This window comes from Lepidochelys olivacea (genome assembly GCF_965140295.1).
Source record: "Lepidochelys olivacea isolate rLepOli2 genome assembly, chromosome: 17".
NCBI lineage: Eukaryota > Metazoa > Chordata > Testudines > Cheloniidae > Lepidochelys > Lepidochelys olivacea.
In genome coordinates, this window is record NC_140427.1 from 5,316,875 (window position 1) to 5,332,139 (window position 15,265).

At 41.4% G+C, this 15,265-nt stretch overlaps 2 protein-coding genes across 3 annotated transcripts in view; both read left to right on the forward strand.

Annotated features, from left to right (window-relative positions):
• DHX40 (DEAH-box helicase 40) overlaps positions 1 to 2,025 on the forward strand; it is a 58,607-nt gene extending 56,582 nt beyond the window's left edge. Inside the window, exon 18 of the transcript XR_014714384.1 lies at positions 20 to 2,025. The gene's annotated coding sequence lies outside the window, so the exon portion shown is untranslated. The remainder of the gene's footprint in view (positions 1 to 19) is intronic.
• Positions 2,026 to 7,539: 5,514 nt separating this feature from the next.
• The window catches only part of CLTC (clathrin heavy chain), a 53,311-nt gene continuing 45,585 nt past the window's right edge, over positions 7,540 to 15,265 (forward strand). The window contains exon 1 of one of the 2 annotated variants that reach the window (XM_084651075.1): positions 7,540 to 7,798. In XM_084651075.1, the coding sequence (XP_084507201.1) occupies positions 7,757 to 7,798 (42 nt within the window). In that variant the 5' untranslated portion in view covers positions 7,540 to 7,756. The remainder of the gene's footprint in view (positions 7,799 to 15,265) is intronic. The other variant, XM_084651076.1, reaches the window with a different exon arrangement.

The window sequence follows — 15,265 nt, forward strand, 5'->3', positions numbered from 1 at the left end:
AATTCTGTATTTCTGGCAGGGCCCATCATGTCTGGTGTGCTTTCCAAACAGAGAAGGAAGCATGATCCCTTCATCAAGGAGCTTTACAAGCTATAGAGGCTACAGAGTACTCCCTATGCTGCTCTGCAAAGGACAATGTTAACTCGCTGGATTGTAAGAGGCTTAGCTAAGGCTATATTACAGATATTAACAGTAATAACAGGAGCAAGAGCTAATGCCTACAGATTGTGTAAGTTGCAGCCATATTGCCTTTAACAATGTGAAATTCAGTGCTGCCCACGACTTCTCTAATTCCCTTTGTGTATACCAACTGCAGAGATAGCTGCAAAATGAATGCCTTTCTAGTTCCTACGGGGATGAGTGAATCAATATATTCTTGGGTGAGATCAGTGTAAGTAGTAGTATGTCTAAGGCTCTTGCTTTGTTGTGTTTTACAGTGTATTCAAATGGAAGAGCTTTTTGTTCTTTCACAGTCATTACTTCAGTATGTGCTCTTTAGCAGCCAGCACTCTGTTCCTCGCTAATTTGATAGGTTCCTCCTTGCTTTTGCAAGGGGCCTGCAACCCAGTATCATACTGTATGAACGTGAATGCACTTGCAGTGTCCTTTCAGATGATGTCTGTACCACGTACTGAGTCTGACATTTGTAGGTATAACACACACTCCTACTCAGGGCCCATGTCCCTCCTGACATATAGTTATGCAGAGATTTCCTTTGACTTCCTTAGTAGCAATGAAGCATCCTTTTTTTAACTTGAAAAATGACATCAGTATCCCTGATTTTGCAGGCACAAAGTCCTAAACAAATAGGAACCAATTGGTTTCTTGCTATGGAAGAAGTGTTTGCTTAAAAAATAAAGTTACTGAGGAGCTATATTACATTTGATTTTTTTATCTTTCTAACTGAACACATCTGAGCCTCATCTCTTGCTTGTTAAGCCTTTTTAATCTATTAAATTGTTTTGCAGTTCTGGCAAATAGGCTTGAAAATGTGAATTTAAGATCCAACTATACAAGAAAGTAGCACTGCACCATAAGCCCACAGCATAAGGAAAATATGAATTTAGTTTGACGTGGTGTCCTTAACTTACCCTCTTTAATTTACTCTATTTGTTTGGCTACAGTAGTACATATGGTATGTAAGATCCTCTGATAAAGGACCACATGTGTTGTAATGCATTGGTTAAAGAGGCTATAACAGCTTTAACTCAACATATCTTATGTTTTTATGGGGTTAGGTTACAAGAGGATTTTTTTCTTATTTTTTTTAAGTTACTGTACGGGTAAGTTTGAAAATTTTCGTTATTGCCACTGCATACAGCAATAATGTTTTATTAAAAATCCCTCTGACAAGACCTGGAATTGTAGGGGACACCTGAAACCTTGGAATACTTTTAATTTTTATATAATTTTCTATAATTTAAAAAAGATCCTGGCATGTGTTTCTGTGAAGGAAAGAGATGAATGTTGATTTGCTATATGGTCAGAATTGTATTTTGACCCTTTTCCTGCTTGTTATGAAGAACTGCTGATCCATGCACTCTAAATTAAAACTTTATATTCCATGAAGTGCAACAGGTTTATTTCCTAATCCAAAGTGGAAAGCAGAATGTGGTCAGACTCAAGCAAGCTAATCTGGATGGCGCACACAGTGGTGAACTTGGAGAAATCTCTCTCTGAGAAGGAAAAATATTGATTGGGCTCTGACATCTTTAGCAGCTTGTGGATGGGGATGCAATTTATTGAATAAGCTTCTGAAACACATTAGAAATTGCTGGTTTGTGCTCTCATGCAATGACCAGGGGAGACACTTGATTTATAAAGAGAATGGGCTAGAAAACATGTATGCCCTACAGGCGTTGAGATCGGCTTATGGAAGCAAATCTTCAGATTGCTGGCAGGCAAGCTAATGTCATTAAAAGGTCTTGAGAAGTTAAATAGCAACCACGTCCTGCTTGAAGTAGAAAAGAAAAATGCCATAGACAAAGAATCCTCTTTAGGTAGGGAGTGCCCCTCATGTGACTTTCTTCTATGGGTTTTTTTGTTTTGTTTTTTTTAAATAAGGACTTTTTTATCCAAACACATTGCAGGAGGTGAGCAGAGCAAAAGTCAAATGGAAGCCGGTGCTGGCCTGTCAAACTGTTACTGTATCATAGCAGCTGTGGAGAGAATAAAATCTGGCCATTTATTTTGTGCAGAATTACAATGTGCGGAATGTTGAGTGTTGGAGGGCTTTGTGTGATCTGTGTGACGCACTGTGGCTATCCCTGAACTAGACACTGTGGACACTTTTTTCTTTCTTTCTTCTTCTTTACATTCTGTCTCATAGGTTCATAGACAGAAAAGGCCAAAGATGTAATTGAGGCCATCTCTTGCAAGTATAATGGTCTGGTTCCCTGATAGAGCACGTAACAATTTTCTTTTTAATGTTTACATTTTCCTCTGTAGCAGAGATAGAAGTGGCCTTTAAGGGGCTACTCCTCGTTGTCTTCTTCAAAGACTGACCTTTGCATTCAGTCTCTCCTGAATGTGGACACCAGTCGCCTAGTGTAGTTTCAGAGTGACAAAAGCCAGTGTGCTCAGTCTGTGTACAGCTGTCATCCACTCTTTGGCATGAAGATGTTGATCAGTGATGTCAGTCTGAGAGCTTTTAAGCATTCCGCTAAAGCTGCTGTTGTTCATTCTGTCTGTTACACACACTAGAGCAGGGTAGCATTGCCCCTTTTCAGCCTGCAGGACTAGTCAAAGTTCAGAGCAGGGGCGATGTTCTAGTTGGATGTAGAAATTGTTGGAGTCTGGTATTTTCTTTGATACCATCTTGTTCATTTACAAGGAATGCAACCTCCTGCTTCTCTGCAGGAGGAACCAAGACCACAAAGACCAGTTTCTTAGCTTACAGCCCTAGTCTCTTTACCAAACAGACTCAAACATGCTCTCTGATATTTTTTTTTCCCCCTCTCTCCTCTTCAGGGACACATTGCTCAGAGACTACTGCTTGGCTTCCTTGCATTTTGCTTCGGCCTCTGGTTCTCAGTTTCTATAAGTTCCACCTTCCATACCTCCCTATAGCCATACTCAGGAAAAGCCCTCCAGGCTTGCCCAGCCAGTCCTAGCCAACTCCCTTTTGCCTGAGGTGGGGGGCTTCTGATTAACTCAGCTTGACAGATTGATTGAATGTTGAGTTCTCACCCAATTTCAATCAGGTTTTAACTCAACCTCTAACAATGTTTCATGCAGCTCATAACAGTAGTGTTCTGTACCTATTTCTGTAAGGTGCTCAGTACTTCCTGGGTACTTCCTCAGTACTTCCTGGCTTGATGAGTGCTGTCAATCTCCATTGACCTCACAGGGAGTTGATGACATGCTCAACAACTTGTAATTTTTTAGACTAAGATCATTACATATTGATGGCCATAGGCTTGTGCCACCTATGCAGTCCCATAGGGCCAGATTCATGAAGGTATTGAAGTCCAACATTTAGGCACCACTTAGATTCTTAAAACCACTGTACAACTGCTGTCTAACCCCCTAGGTACCAAAGTCTCTACTGGTGGGCAGTTATAAAGCTGGCTGAGTCCTGACACTGCTCCATAACTACCTCGCTGCTTGGAGCCCTAGCACAAGCTAAAGATCCTGTGGCCACAAAGTAGGATTCTCAAACTGATTGTTCCCCTACCTCTCTTGGCAGCAGGTCCCAAACTCATAGGCATGCTCAGAGCACACCTACAGGGTTGGGTCCTGCACAAAAGGCAGTTGGTGTGAGAGTGTTCAGGAAATACCCAAAAGCCCGTTAAGGCACTCACCTGGCATGTGGCATATGTAGGTTTGAATCCCTACTCTGCCTGCGTAGGCATGGGGCTTTGATCTCCAGTCTTCCACATCCCTAGTGGGGCTCAGCCACTGGGTAACAGTATCAGTCTCTTTTTCTGGCCCAGTGGATATTTAATTATTTATTCAAAGTGGAACAACTTTAAGCACAGAAAAAGGGAGTATTTGTGGCACCTTAGAGACTAACCAATTTATTTGAGCATAAGCTTTCGTGAGCTACAGCTCACTTCATCTGATGCATCTGATTTAGCATTTATAATGGTGTTAAATATATAAAAAAGTGTTTTTAATTTATAAGGAGGGGTTGCACTCAGAGGCGTGCTATGTGAAAGGGGTCACTAGTACAAAAGTTTGAGTGGTGTCCCTTAGGGGTCTGTACTGGGACCAGTCCTATTCAACATATTCATAAATTATCTAGAAAAATGGGTAAAGAGTGAGGTGGCAAAATTGCAGATGATACAAAACTACTCAAGATAGTTAAGTCCCAGGCAGACTGTGAAGAGCTACACAAGGATCTCACAAAACTGGATGACTGGCCAGTAAAATGATAGATGACATTCAGTGTTGATAAATGCAAAGTAATGCATATTAGAAAACATAATCCTAACTGTATGTATAAAATGATGGGGTCTAAATTAGCTGTTACCCCTCAAGAAAGATCTTGGAGTCCTTGTGAATAGTTCTCTGAAAACATCCACTGAATGTGCAGTGGCAGTCAAAAAAAAACCCAGAATGTTGGGAATCATTAAGAAAGGGATAGATAATAAGACAGAAAACATCATACTGCCAGTATATAAATGTATGGTACACCCACATCTTTAATACTGTGTGCAGATGTGGTTGCCGCATCTTAATAAAAGATATATTGGAATTGGACAAGGTTCAGAAAAGGGCAACACAAATGATTAGGGGTATGGAATGGCTTCTATATGAGGAGCGATTAATAAGATTGGGACTTTTCAGCTTGGAAAAGATGATTAAGGGGGGATATGATGGAGGTCTATAAAATCATCACTCGTGTGGAGAAAGTAAATAAGGAAGTGTTATTCACTCCTCATGACACAAGAACTAGAGGTCACCAAATGAAATGAATAGGCAGCAGGTTTAAAACAAAAAAGTATTTTTTCACACAACACAGTCAAAGTGTGGAACTCCTTGCTAGAGGATGCTGTGAAGGCCAAGACTATAACAAGGTTGAAAAAAGAACTAGATAAGTTCACGGAGGATAGGTCCATCAATGAATGGGTGACAGGGGATGGATCACTTGATGATTACCTGTTCTATTCATTCCCTCGGGGGCACCTGGCATTGGCCACTGTTGGAAGACAGGATACTGGGCTAGATGGACCTTTGGTCTGACCCAGTATGGCTGTTCTTATGAAGGGTGCTAGTTGGTACCTGACATGTTTTCTTTCGTGTAGGGCTGCACAAGGGCTAGAGCTAACTCTGATTTTTGGACAAGGAAGCTGCTATTGGATCAGTACAACGTACCCAGTGTCCAATTATTCATATTGGTAAGGCTTTCAGGAAACAAATAATACTAACACTTTGTGTATGTGTAGCACTGGCAATCGCCCAAGGATCTTAAAGTGCTTTACACTCATTCATTAGCTAAATCTCATAACAACGCAGGGTTTATTATTACCAACTCCAAATGTTCAAAAATTATGAGCCAGTCCTCCTTAAAAAATAGGAGATTGATTTAAAATAAGATTTTAAAAAGTGTTTTTCTTTTAAATTTGCCTTCTGGATTTGAGCCTCAAGATTCTTTTCTGCAACCATGAGGTCTGGAAATTTAAATTAAAAAAGAAAAAGAAAACCCGGAGATTCTCATTTAATTACATGACTCCATGAGCTGTAACTTTAGTAAAAATATTTAGTATTGCAAATCTCATGATAAAATCACAATAGTTGGTTACATTGAAGGGTCTGGCCGCCTAACTATTTGGGCCTAGTTCCTCCTTGCTATCACCACTGGCTGCATTAGAGTTACACCAGGAATGCATTTGCTCTTTTATGTTTCCTAATATTTTTAAAGGACGCCAAACTCAGGCAGCTTGTTGCCCTGAAGAACATGATGTATAATCTCACTTTTAAATCCTGATTGACGATGGCCTGAAGAGTCAGGATGGGAAGGGTTGAATTCTGGACTGATATGGGAAAAACTACAGAGGAAAGGCAACAAAGATGATCAAGGGTATAGAACACTTTCTACATTAGGAGAGACTAAAAAGAGTAGGGCTATTCATCTTAGAAAAAAGATGACTGGGGGATATGATAAAGTCTATAAAATCATGAATGATGTGGACAAAATGAACAGGGAAGTCTTTGTTCATCCTTTCTCACAATACAAAAAGCAGAGGGTTGCCCAATGAAATTAATAGGCAGCAGGTTTAATACAAACAAGAGGAAGTACTTTTTCACATAATGCACAATTAACCTCTGGAACTCATTGCCATGTGATGTGCAAAAGAATAATTGGATTCAAAGAAGAACTAGGTAAGTTCATGGAGCATAGATTCACCAATGACTATTAGCCAAGATGGTCAGGTATGGACCGCCATGCCTAGGGTGACCTTAAACCTCTGACTGTGAGAAGTCGGGAAGGGCAAACCGGTGGATCTCTCAAAAATTGCACTGTTTTGTACACTCCCCGGAAGTTCTGCTACTTGTCACTGTTTGAGACAGGATACGGGGCTAGCCAGTATGGTAACTCTTCCGTCACTATTGCCAATTTTTGTGACATTTGGTGTTTTTTATGGAGATGTGTGATTATATGAGAATCTGTTTCCATTTTTTAAAAAAGGTGAATTACTAACTCTCATGACCGATAAAAAGCTTTAAAAATATGAATCCCAAATGTTAAAAATCAGCAAATAAAAAGAATCCCCATGGGATTATTTTTTAAAAAAAATAATTCAGCCTCTCTTGATCTGGGGCCTGACTCAGGAGTTTCGAATAATAGTTGCAACAAGAAGAGGAGGACTTGTGGCACCTTAGAGACTAACCAATTTAGTTGAGCATGAGCTTTCATGAGCTACAGCTCACTTCCTCGGATTCAAGGCAGCTGAGGGAGTGAGCTGTCGCTCAGGAAAGCTGATGCTCAAATAAAGGGGTTAGTCTCCCCCACAAGTCCTCCTCTTCTTTTTGCGGACACAGCCCAACAGGGCTGCTACTCTGAAACCTGAATAATAGTTGGCAATAGTACAGGGTTTTGCACCATGTTTTGGGGACCCCCGTACGGGCTTTTAAGGGTAGCTTTGCCAAAGATCAGAGAGGCCCGACTCATCAAAGCCCCCTTCTAGGGCACTGTCCAAGGTCACCGAGGTAGCAGAACTGGGACTCGAACGCCGCTCTCTATGTCCCCGGCCCACTACGCTAACCCCCGGGCCACGGCGTTTCCAACGCTCATGGGGAAGGGTGGCGTGTGGCGGAGCTACGGTCACTGAGGGCTGAGGTGTGACGGCGGCACCCCAGCAGAATGGTCACCTTGCCCAGCGGATCCCCCACCACGTGACCACGGAACCTGCCTTGGAGCGCGGAACGGAAATGACGTAGCCGCACCCCGGTCGCATGATGTGGCAGAAAAAAAAAAGGCCGAGGGAGGGAAGTGTGATAAGTCCTAAAATAGTCCCTTCCGGTAGGGGGATCCCTCCGCCATTCCAATTGGATACGCCGAGTTCTGTTCACCACCGTCCTCAGGATTCTTCCGCCCGGCCGGCGCTGTTAATGCGGGGTCCCGGCAGGTGAGGAGGTGGCTGCTCCTTCAGAGCGTGTATCGCTCCGCCAGCAGGGGCCGTTTCCGGATCGAACGGCTCTCTTTCCCTTCCCGGCCCATTCCGCCATTGCGGTTCTGTGCCCCGGAGCCCCTGAGGCGACTCCCCGGTCCGGTCTCGGGCTGGAGCCCCCACCAGCCGCCGCTGCCGCCATGGCCCAAATTCTGCCCATCCGTTTCCAGGAGCATCTCCAGGTACGGGGAAGGGGTTTGGGGCGCTGAGGGGCCGCTCGAGGGGAGCCCGCCTGTGGCGGTTAAGGGCACCCCCGTGGCTCAGATCTCAGCTGGGGGGCGCTGCCCTAGGGAGCTTGGCCTTGCGCTCCGCTCCTGTCGGGGAGGGGTGCGCCGCAGGGCTGTGGCCCCCGCCTGCTGGCTCCGGCGCACCTGCAGCGGGCGGAGCGTGGGCGGGCTGCCGCTGCCCGGGGGCACTGCTCGCCCAGCCGCCGAATGGCAGAGCGAGCCTGCCTGCCTCTCGCCACCCTCCTTCCGCACCAGCGACCCTGGTGCCCCAGCGGGCGCCTTTCCCTGGAGCGGGTGCGGGGTGCCTCACGACTACACCGCTGCCTTGGCGCCCCGCTGGCCCGGGGACTGGCTTTATTGGCACGCAGGGATGCTGCGTCTTCCCTAGTACGTCGTTAGTTTGTTCCTTCCTCGAAACAGTCTGTTAGCTGCCGGTGGTCAAACCTCCCTCTCAAATAGGGTGTTTCTCTCGGGCCCTTATTGCCTTTTATTTTCTTAAACGTGGCACATGTTTTAGTGCCATAAAAATATAAATGCCCGCTTAGAGTCCAAGGTCCAGCATGTGCTTAAAGACCCCATGGAAACAGAGCAGTCGGTTTTCTCCTTACTGTGATTCTGTTCTCGTGTCTCATTTTCTCTGTGTGAAGTAGTGCACTTCAGCCTGTTGTGTGGGCGAGGCTGGGCCTGGGCCTAAGTCTACAGCAGCACCTACTGGGCGGTGCAGTGTCGTGGGAGGGGTAAACTGAGAAGATCCCTCGGTGCCTTAGTTCCTCTTTCCATATTAAGCGCAAGTCTCTCTCTGGGTTAAAACCAAGTGAAACTACTAAACTTCGTTTTGAAGGAGCTTTACAAAATGGATGACCTAATAGGAATTAACTTTAGCATCCATGTCTCACATCTAAATAGACAGAACCACAAAGTTATCTTTATGTAGTGGTGATGTTAATGGTTCTGTAAGGTGTAGATCTCACTCATTGCAGTAGTGCGTTAATCTCACTTCCTTGCAGAGACCTAGCTTCTAACCTTGTGCCAGGAGGAACCATGCAATTAGTAACATGGAAGTTACAGCAGTGTATAGCTGTGGCAGTGTAGGCCAATAAATACATAAGCTCCAGGGTTTTTCTTCCCTGTTAGTGTCAAATGGTCTCTAATCAAAGTAACTTTACCTGTAGATTTCTGTCAATAAGCAGTTACTTTATTAGTACACTTGGAAGTTACCTTTCTAGGTTAAACGGCCTCTTAGAGAACAGAATAATCTCTGAAGAATATTAGGGCTGTGCGCTACAGATAGCACATTATGTATCCTAATGAACTGAAGTCTAGCATGTGGCCTAGTACTGAAACACGAAGATCTAACCATTAAACAAAACATCACTCCAAAAAACATGTTTTGGAGTAACAAATGTAGGGAGGGGCCTAGGGGGAATCCTGTTATGTAAGGCTGACTGCACCCCCAACCTTTATCATGCAGTGATTTGTCTTCCTGCCAAAACTTGTGAAGGAGACTGCACAAAATTATACTATTCAACAAAATATTTCTCGGAGATTTGCATTGTATGGTGGTCTTTGCAATGACTGAGCTGGCACTACTACTAGCTTTCTGAAGCCTTGTGGATTTTTTTTGTGTGTGGGGGGGGGTCTTTCTCATAATTTGGCTGTTCCTTAAATGGAAGGAAACTTCTTCTGTGTGTTGGCTTCGTATGGATCTCTCCATATCCCCAACTATTTCTTTTTAAGCAACTGACTCCGTCAAAACTAGAATTTACTACGTTTGTTTCATTTCTAGTTACCTTTTCAAAGGAACACTGGTAACTGAAGCCCTATCAGTTTAAGAATTGTCCCCAGGTCCCTCTAATCTGAGGTTTTACAGTCAGTTTCATGATCTGAAAGTGATCTCTTACACAACAGGAAACACAATGAGGAAACAAATTGCACTCAAATTCCAAGTGAACCAGCTGGGAACTACTTCTTCTGATTTTTTTTAAATAGTCTATGGAAAAATAACTTTATGCACTGTGCAACCTCATGGACTAAGTCAAATTAGCACTTAAATCCTTGAGTGTGCAAGTTAGTTTTACACTATAATTTTAAAATACTCTTTGACCAGTGGAATTGCCTTTCTAATTAAAGGCAAAAATGTCACTGTAAATGACTGGATTGGTTCAAACTTGATATGTAGGAAAGACTGTGACAAAACAAGTTAGATCAGCCTGTATTAAGCTTTTGTGGAAAATGGATCTACAATATATTATTTAAGATGTAAACTATGCACATGACCGACCCACTGTCACACTTTCGTGACAAATGAAACCTACCTGCTCATGTTAAGAACTCTTAACTGGGTTTCATGCCAGTATGTTACTCTTGAGCTGAACTGTTCAGTCCAAAAATTTATCCCCATCCTTAAATATATTACCTCTGGTCTGACAGATTGCAAGTACAAGTGTAGAAGCTAACTGCATTTGTGCACTTAGTTGAATAGCTAGCCATAGTATCTGGGTACACAAGGCTTCTTGCGTATCTATCCTCAGAGATATTATTAAATGGTTGCCTGTAGCTGTTTAACTTCCTCATTCCCAAACTTCAAATGTTATTGATCAGTCTAAAAATCCTTCCCAAAATTTACAGTTGAGTTGCCCTGTATTGTGCTTATATTGGGGGGGTTCTTATTCTACACTTAACTCATAAACTTCGCAACAGGAGCCAAAACATCAGAGGGAGCTCCTGAAACCTGTCTACTTTTTTTAGTGTTGAATTGTTTGCAAATAGTGTTAGCAAACTCTAGAAACAAAACTTCTTGAATTAAGTAAAGTTGCTACACACATTCCCAGGTATGACCTTCAGGCAATTTTGGTGGGATACAGTTTCTAAGCATCATATTTCACATACTAAAATACTTTGAAAAATCAACTTGATGAATCCAAAACGTTATATTCAAAAGCCATTTGATCTAAAAATATTTGGGGGAGGGGAGGAGGGAGAGATCTGTCTGGCTAGGATACAGTAGGAAAGCATTTACCTGGCAACAACCTTTGGTAATGTGGCTCCGGTAACAGACTTGCAAAATGCAGTTGTAAAGCTTTAAAGTGTATAGCGTGCTTGCCTTTATGGTGGCTGGCACCATGGATCTGGATAGAACAACCACCATCCAATTCAGAAGTAGCAAAGTAGTTTCAGACATGTATAAAGATCAGTATGATAAACTTTCAGATGCAACCTAATCACCTTTTAGTCAGTATCCAGTATCCCCATACACTGAGATTTTTGATTCTCATTAGAGAATGGGCATTTTCTGAAAATTAAGATGGCTGCCTCAGCTAGCATATCTGACTAGCTGGTGTGGATGGGACAAGGCCATTGATTCCTTCTGAAGCAGTCCATTGTGAAAGGAGTAAATATTTATTTATTTTTTCTTACAAAAGCCACTTGGAGGACACTATACACAAATTGTGATTAATGCATTATAACTTTGACTTTCTGGGAGTACGTATTATAGTTCAAACTGAAGCCTTCATTATGGATGCAAAAATTGATTTGCTTAACATTCTTCCTTGAGAGATTGGATGTACAGATAGCAAGCATTAACTTAATGTCATGGGTCTCCTAATGCATTGGAGTTCTTTCACTAGCCTGTATCTTAGATGCAGAAAATGTTCAAACCAACAAAGTGAAACCTTCTGAGTTCTGTATGCATCAGGACTCCTCTTAGCTGTCCATGAGCGCTCCAGGAACACGGCTATCAAATGGCCCCCCACAGTAGTGGATGTAAAGAACGTACTATAAATTTCTTTACAATGAACTAATGCACTGTGTGTATAGGTGTTATCTTATGTACTCATTGAATCTCTTCAGATATGTAATACTAAAGTCAGTAGAAATCCTAAAGGCTTTCAATTGAACAGGTTAAAATCCTGTATTCCTGCCCTGTTGAAGCTATTCAAATCCTCTTTCCCCCCCATCAAGCTGTCTGTTACTGATTTTTAGATTAAAATCTTTTAGAGAAGATTTTAAAAATTGCATTTGCTGTTAGAACTTCTGTGAATGATTGAATGAGCCATCCGATAGACATCTAGGGCCAAATCTTTCAAAAGAATTCAGCACTCAAAATACTGAGTGCTCCTGAAAATCTGGGTGCTAGTACTATCCTAATGTGGAATGAATAATATTAATGCCTCCCTTCCCTAGCCTGGCTATGTAGTAGTAATCTCGTGAACTCCACAGTGGTAGGTGTACTCAAAGCATTGCTTTAATACTTCTTATAAAGGCTTGTGGTATTGGGGGGGGGGGGGTCATTTCCTCCCAGAGAAGACTGTCAGAATAACAGCTCATTGTGAATTAACAAATGTTCACATCAGTGGTTGGTTATATTACCAGCAGCGATTTTTGTTGCAGTCTTCTTTAGGGCTACAGTGCTGAGACATATGAGCTGAAATAAATGGCTTCATGAGCATTTGAAGTGCACAGCCTAATTTCTTATGTGCTCTTTACAGTATTTTAGATAAAAAATAGTTTTCAGAAATACTTCTGTGCAAGGGACTTCTACCTTTCTTTTCTGGTAGAACTTTATTATCTGACAACACTTGACTCCTGAACTCTCAGGGGGGGTGGGAGGGGAACGGGGACAAAAAATTAAGGAACAGAATGATGAGGTCATTAGTCTAGACACTTCTATACTGTCAAACACCTGCACACTGGCCGTGTCTGGCGATGCATTGAAGCATGTTCTGAAAGTGTAATTTTGTTTTCTAGCTATGCCAATGGATTAGCAACCAGTGACAATTAAATAGGAGTTGGTCTTTAAATGTCCCTGAGATTTATCCATAATAAAACCAATGATCAAATTGCAGTATGATTTAAGTGTAAATTATTTGTACACAGTATTAAAATAAGCTTCTTGCAGTATTACTTCTGACTGTTGGTGATTATGTAGATGAGCATGACTCTACTATATACAAACAGGCTGCCTCTCCCAGTGTCTCAAGATGAATAGCTGTAAGAGCAAGGCTGTATATTTCTAAGACTTTATTACAGAATATACTGTGCACCTCATTAGATAGTTAATCTAAAATTTAACTGTCACCTAATCTCATTTGCAGACTAAAAACAAGTGAAGTGTAGTGGGCCTCCAGTGAGGTTTGTAACTGATTTAGCAGAAATTAGAAAATAGGGTGGGTGGGAGGAGGGACACGAATATGTAACTGTGAATCTATCAAAGCTTGCTTAAATGACATGTGCCCTTGTTACCATTTATAGAGGAATTGTGATTGGTTTCAATCACATGTTATTGACTAACATGCTGTCTACAAAGGAAGTGAAATAATTAGACCTTTCTTAATGAATGTTGTCCTACTAGATATTGGGTTACTAATGTAAAGGACATGCTGGGATAATAGTACTCAACACTTTAACCTTAATACTAGTATTAATAACAGTCAAATGTCTTGAAGGATGATTGACATCTTTATATATTTAAATGAATCATTCAGAACTACTGGCCCCAAGATAATTAGTTAATAAACATACTATTTTAACAAGTTTACTTTTCATCTTTATTTACTGAGTCTTTAAGCTAATTGGTCCAACTATATAGCATTATTTTCGAGTAATGCAACCAACTAGTTAAATGAAGACATTATATTGTATATTACTGCTGTCAGGTGGTTTGCAACAAAACTGAAGATTGAGGCTGAAACTCTAAGGTTGTGGGTTTTATTTTTAATTTAAGCATAATTAGAACTCATAAAGGTCTCTTCCCAGATGTGAACTTGCTCTTCACTTTTAAGCACAATAATACTTTGGTCTCAATCACTCCAAAGCTTTGTAGGCCACCTCTAAGTAACACTGGACCAGTATGAATATTGACTTATTTGGGAAAAGCTACATATTGAACATGGGTGTGATTCTCCCCCCCCCCCACAATGCTTTCATTACTGTAGCAGGTGGATTTATAAGTAGATGTACTAAGTACCGAAAACTAGAGCCTAAGTGCTTGCATGTTTCTGATGTAGTGCAATAGCTTTACCCATTAATGTCAATTGAATAGACATTTTGAAAGTTGCCAAAACCTTTGTATAGCTTAGTCTCCAAAATATTGTAAACTGCCTTATAATAATGTAGCAAAACTGTGCCTGATCTAAATGGGTGAATGTCTAGCAATGCAGCTGGGAAGGAAGCCTACAGTTCAGTGTGGAGTTCAGATGGAAAGTTGAGCAATAGAGGCAGAGGACTAAACTTGTTCTGTCTGTGTGATTATGTCAATTTCAAATGACCTACACCTGCTGTATGTACTAAAACAAGCTGGATGCACTCTGGCTGAAATGCCATCTTCTGTTCTCACTGTTTGTTGCCTTGCATGCTGCAGATATGGTGCTTTAGGATGGAGCAATAACAATTGCTATAGTAGCATGAGCTAGATCCTGACTTTGAATTTCCTGTTTTGCCATCTTATTTGGGATCTCAAGCTTGTACTGTAGCTGTATGAACTTGGGGGAGCCTTGAAAGTGACAAGGATAGAGCTGAGCCATGTAAATGGTTATTTCACAGCTGTCTCTACACTGTTGGAATCTAGGAAATAACACTTGAAAAATTTAGCTTTTTAGCCAATACAGCTTACCAACATATTAACTTAGAATTTGGATGAGTTACTTGAGTCCTGATACATAATTAAATTAGTTTTGCAGTCTAAGTCCTTTCTGACTTGCTGAGGCAGCTCATAGATATCCTAGCACAAGGAAGCTTCAGCTGTTAGCAAGTTTTCTGTGAGTGCTCTTAAGACTTCTAAAATTCTGTGACTTTTTTTCTAATTGACTTGCCCAAATGCGGTTTCTAGTGGAGAAGCAGCAAATGCAACACAGGAATGTGCATTCTGTATGAGTAAAACTTAGTGTGTAAGTCACACTGGTGTGTTTGAAAAATGACATGCTTCATGCAACTCCAAAACAGTTTCTAACTGTACTGGTAACAGACAACAGTATAGCACCTAACTCTCAAATCAAGAATTGCTCCAAAGCTACATTCTGGCAAATGCCACCACAGACAGTTAAACATTCTGTAACAAAGGGAGTAAAGACAAAACTCTCAATTCAAGCTGCACAAGATAAACTAGTGCCAGCAAGGCTTCCTTAAGCCTGTCCTATGTGTTTTCAGTGCACTGGTCTAATCTACAGTGTGAATTGGCTATATGAAATTTACAATAATTAGTCAGGGTAACACTGTTTCCTTAAAAAGAAAAGGAGTACTAAGTGCCACAAGTACTCCTCTTCTTTTTGCAGATACAGACTAACATGGCTGCTACTCTGAACTTTTTCCTTAGAAAATTTAAATTAGGAAAATTAAAATCTTAACCTCTAAAACAAAAATTTTATAAATCTTTCAGTTCCCAGGGTTGTTTAGCTTCCTAGTCCTGTAGATAAATCAGTTTTT